Source organism: Eimeria mitis, genomic scaffold (assembly GCF_000499745.2).
Source record: "Eimeria mitis Houghton genomic scaffold, Emh_scaff2025, whole genome shotgun sequence".
NCBI lineage: Eukaryota > Apicomplexa > Conoidasida > Eucoccidiorida > Eimeriidae > Eimeria > Eimeria mitis.
In genome coordinates this window covers 9007-9230 of record NW_013570348.1, presented here as the reverse complement: position 1 = coordinate 9230, position 224 = coordinate 9007, and the positions used below count along the sequence as shown (strand labels likewise).

General features: G+C 62.5%; 1 protein-coding gene across 1 annotated transcript in view; it reads left to right on the top strand.

The window, feature by feature from the left end:
• Nucleotides 1–224, top strand: part of EMH_0047510 (uncharacterized protein) — a gene marked incomplete at both ends in the record, with an annotated part of 1422 nt that overhangs the window by 231 nt on the left and 967 nt on the right. The window contains one exon of the mRNA XM_013496291.1: nucleotides 3–195. Within this exon, the coding sequence (XP_013351745.1) occupies nucleotides 3–195 (193 nt within the window). The remainder of the gene's footprint in view (nucleotides 1–2; nucleotides 196–224) is intronic.

Below are 224 nucleotides of genomic sequence, written 5' to 3'. Positions count from 1 at the left end.
AGCAGCAGCAGCAGCAGCAGCAGCAGCAGCCGGAGTTTGGTAGTGCTGAGCAGCGTGAGCTGCAGCAGCAGCAGCAGCAGCAGCAGCAGGATGTGCATGAGGAGGATGAGCGGCAGCCGCAGCAGCAGGATTCCGAGCCTGTTGAGCAGCAGCAGCAGCAGCAAGAGGAAGGAGGAGAGGGTGTGGGTGCTGCAGGTGACTGGGAGAGAACAGCAGAGCAGCAG